This window comes from Phocoena phocoena, chromosome 2 (assembly GCF_963924675.1).
Source record: "Phocoena phocoena chromosome 2, mPhoPho1.1, whole genome shotgun sequence".
NCBI classification, from domain to species: domain Eukaryota; kingdom Metazoa; phylum Chordata; class Mammalia; order Artiodactyla; family Phocoenidae; genus Phocoena; species Phocoena phocoena.
In genome coordinates, this window is record NC_089220.1 from 2,561,187 (window position 1) to 2,565,095 (window position 3,909).

Below are 3,909 nucleotides of genomic sequence, written 5' to 3' on the forward strand. Positions count from 1 at the left end.
CCAGTCTCTCACTGAGCCGGGGCACAGCAGCCGGGGGCCAGGGGCCCTTCCCGGCGCGGGTCTCCCGTCGCCGGGAGCTCGAAACCCGGAGCCTTTTCTCGCCGGCCACTCGGGTTTCCGGGAGCCCCGCCCCGTTCACTCCCCATCCCGGCCCCGCCCCCCGCGCGCCCTCAAGTTTCTCCCAACTTTTCCGCGGGTCCCCCTGGGCGCCCCGCCCGCCGACCGGTGACGTAACAATGGTGCAGCGCGGCGGCCAATGGGTGGTGGCGGGGGCCGGCAGCGCGGGCCAATGGCGGCGGCGGGCGGCCCCGCGGTCCTGCCCGGCCGGGGCCGCACTGCGCCGCCCGCCGCTCGCCCGCCAGCCGCCGGCGCCGGCACCGCCGCCCAGCGATCTGGCCGCGGCGGCTCAGAGCGCGGCCGCGGCGGGCGCGGGCGCCGGCGGCACCCTCCTGTCCGTCTGTCCTGGGAGCTTCGCCTGCGCGCCGACCCGCGGGGGGCCAGCAAGCTTTCCGGCCCGCAGCGGGGGTGGGGACGCCAGGCCAGCGGCCCCTCTGACCCCCAAGGTGAGTCCCCCTTCCTCGGCCGGCTCGGCGTGTAGCCGCCGCCCCCCTCAACCCCCCCAGACACACGCGCACGCAGGTGCAGCCCTCGCTGCGCCGGCCACCGGCCCGCAGACACTCTGGCCTGGACCTGCGACCCGCGACCCGCGGCCACCCGGGGTCCGGCCGTGCCGCCAGTAGGGGACGGGGAGGAACTGGCGGGCGGCCCTGGGCGCGCGGCCTTGCCCTCGGTGGCCCAACCCCCCATTCACTGAGCCGCGACCGTGACTCGCTGCCCGGTGACGTGGGGCGGCTCAACTTTACGTAACCTGCCCCGCTCCCAGTGTCCACACAGGGTGCACCCGGGGCGCGGAGACCCAGGCGTGGTGCTCCCGTTACGGTGTCCCCAAAACGGTGCTGTGGCTCCAGCCCCCAACCCCTGTGCCCGTCTCTGTAACTTAGTTACCCAGTGTGTGTGGACGCAGCTTATCCGCTGACCCAGGTCCCTTGTGACCAAGGGCTTACCCTTGAGAAAACGCAGTGGGGAGCTTGGGCCAGGGCCAGGGGTTGGAGGTCAGGGCTCACGTTGGCGCAGGGGGCTCAGAGGGCAAGGTTAGAGCTCAAGCTGGGGTCCCCCCACTTCTGGAATGAGCCCGATATAGGAGTTAGGAGATCTGGGTTCCAGATCTGTCTCTACCATGACTTGCCGACTGACCTTGGACTAGTTTGTCCCTTACTGGAAAATGGGATGACAGTACCTGCTTCTTCTAGTCGATGGGAAGACTCAGGGAACTAGCAGACCTGGAGGGGATTTACAGACTGTGAAGAGTGTACACGCCAGTTTCTAGGTTGATTTCATCCTCTTGCCTCCTCCCAGGAGCTAGGGGCGGTGACATCCAGTAAACACCATGTTTGGGTGGAAGGCTAGAGGCCCCCACTTCCTGCTATGGCTCACAGACTGCCTTCCCTCTTTCTTACAGATGAGGAAGCTGAGGCTCAGGCAACAGTAATACACCCACCTACACAGAACTAGGTAATCGCGGTGCGCTAGCCAGGTAGGTCTGAGTCTAGAGCTCTGACCCTGCCTGGCCTGGGGTAGGGACCTCGACCGCAGTCGGGGGTCAGACGACAGGATCAAGGTTAGATGGGGCTGGGGATAGGGAGCTTGGGCTACAGAAAAGATTTGGCTCAGCTTGAGATGTGGGATGCAGCTTTCCTAGTCCCCTACTTGGCTTTTCCCTTGATTGGAGTTGGATGCAGCTCTCACAGGTGGGAGCAGGAACTCTTCCAGTGGGTCCCTGGGCTGGACGGGGTCTGGGGTTTCTGTGTGGCCTTGACGGTAGCTGGGGCTGTGAGGGCAGGGACAGGGAAGGGCATATTTAGCAGAGGTACCGGAGAACAAGACAGTTTTGGGGGGGGCGACCAGGCGCAGCTAGATCAAGGATGTGAGAGGTGGTTCAGGGCCTGGGAGAGAAGGGAAGCTGTGAGGAGTGACTGGGAGGGCCGGTCGGAGGCTGGGGGCGGGTACGAGAGAGGCCCGGACAGGTGGGGCTGTGTGAGGATTGGACGGGAGACCCCTGTCCACCCGGAACTTCAACCCTCAACCCTGACCGCGCTTCCCTCTGCCCGCAGGTGGTCGGCCCCAGGCCCATGCCGTGAGACTGGGAGGCGCCGCCAGCATGCCGTGGAACGCGCGGCGGCCTGGGGGCGGCGCGAACGGCGGGCCCGAGGGCGCGGGCGCAGCGCGCTCGCGGGCGCAGAAGCAGTGCCGCAAGTCGTCGTTCGCTTTCTACCAGGCCGTTCGCGACCTGCTGCCCGTGTGGCTGCTAGAGGACATGCGCGCTAGCGAAGCCTTCCACTGGGACGAGCGCGGGCGCGCCGCCGCCTACTCGCCGTCGGAGGCGCTGCTCTACGCCCTCGTGCACGACCACCAGGCGTATGCGCACTACCTGCTGGCCACGTTCCCGCGGTGCGCACTCGCGCCGCCCAGCGCCGGCTTCCGCTGCTGCGCGGCGCCCGGGCCGCACGTGGCGCTGGCCGTGCGCTACAACCGCGTGGGCATCCTGCGCCGCATCCTGCGCACCGTGCGCGACTTCCCGGCCGAGGAGCGCGCGCGCCTGCTCGACCGGAGAGGCTGTAGCCGCGTGGAGGGCGGCGGCACGTCGCTGCACGTGGCCTGCGAGCTGGCGCGACCCGAGTGCCTCTTCCTGCTGCTCGGCCACGGCGCCTCGCCCGGCCTGCGCGATGGCGGCGGCCTCACGCCGCTCGAGCTGCTGCTGCGTCAGCTGGGCCGTGATGCCGGGACCGCCCCCGCTGTCGGGGCGCCTGCGCCCGGGGAGCCGCGCCAGCGCCGCCTGCTGCTGCTTGACTTACTGGCGCTGTACACGCCCGCGGACGCAGCCGGCCCGGCCCGCCGCGAGCTGCTGGGCGACCGGCCGCGCTGGCAGCGGCTGCTGGGCGAGGACAAGTTCCAGTGGCTGGCGGGCCTTGCGCCACCCTCGCTCTTCGCGCGCGCCATGCAGGTGCTGGTCACCGCCATCTCGCCCGGCCGCTTCCCCGAGGCCCTGGACGAGCTGCCGCTGCCGCCCTTCCTACAGCCACTGGACCTCACGGGCAAGGGCTAGACCGCGGGGGCACCCCGAGTGCAGGATTTTTGCAGAATACTATTTTTCAGAGCGTTGTACCCGGCACTTTACATATATTGTTCTCTGGACAGCAGAATCTCTGCTTTGTCTGTAGCGTGCTTTGGGGGCTGGGCCAGGACGGGCAGGCGGACCCAGAGCTGCAGGTCTGGATCCGGCCGCGCTCAGCTCCCCACCTCCCTGCGTGGAGCTGGGCTACGGGGTCAGGCGACGCCTGAGAGCCGGGCCCTGCCCTCAGCTCACTACCCAGACCCTGAGGAGCGGCCTCCCATCTTGATTTAGAGCCTCTGGGAAGGTGTCCCGGAGGGAGAGACAGCTGAGCTGGGCAGGTGCAGGGGGGTGGACTGACGTGTCCAGGCAGGTGGACGGCGTGTGCAAAGGCCTGGAGGCCGAGGGAACCGCCCGTGGGCGCTGGGTGGAGATTCTCTGCCCCGTCAGCAGGTGGGGCCTCGACCACTCCCCTGTGGGGCTGGGCCTCAGGTCCCGAGCTGTGGAGGGCAGGACCCAGGCTGTGCCACCTGTTTGCCCCCGTCCCGTACTGGCCACCTGCCTCCTCCTCGGCTGTCACTGGGACCGCCCCCTCCCCAAAGAAGCCCAGGCCTGGACTTGTCGCAGTCGCCCCATTGGCGCTCTCCTCTGGCGACTAGCAGGTACCTAGTCCTGGGGCTCCTGGCGGGGGTGGCTGCGTCACCCCGTGGGCGGGCCCTCCAGCCTGAGCCAGGAGACCT

At 68.7% G+C, this 3,909-nt stretch overlaps 1 protein-coding gene across 1 annotated transcript; it reads left to right on the forward strand.

Moving 5' to 3' along the window:
• The first annotated feature begins 361 nt into the window (after nt 1-361).
• Nucleotides 362-3,260, forward strand: ANKRD9 (ankyrin repeat domain 9). Its single transcript, XM_065872548.1, has 3 exons — nt 362-563; nt 1,520-1,594; nt 2,172-3,260. Exon 3 carries the CDS (start codon nt 2,219-2,221, stop codon nt 3,161-3,163), a length of 945 nt encoding a protein of 314 aa, XP_065728620.1. The 5' UTR covers nt 362-563; nt 1,520-1,594; nt 2,172-2,218; the 3' UTR covers nt 3,164-3,260.
• Nucleotides 3,261-3,909: the final 649 nt, after the last annotated feature.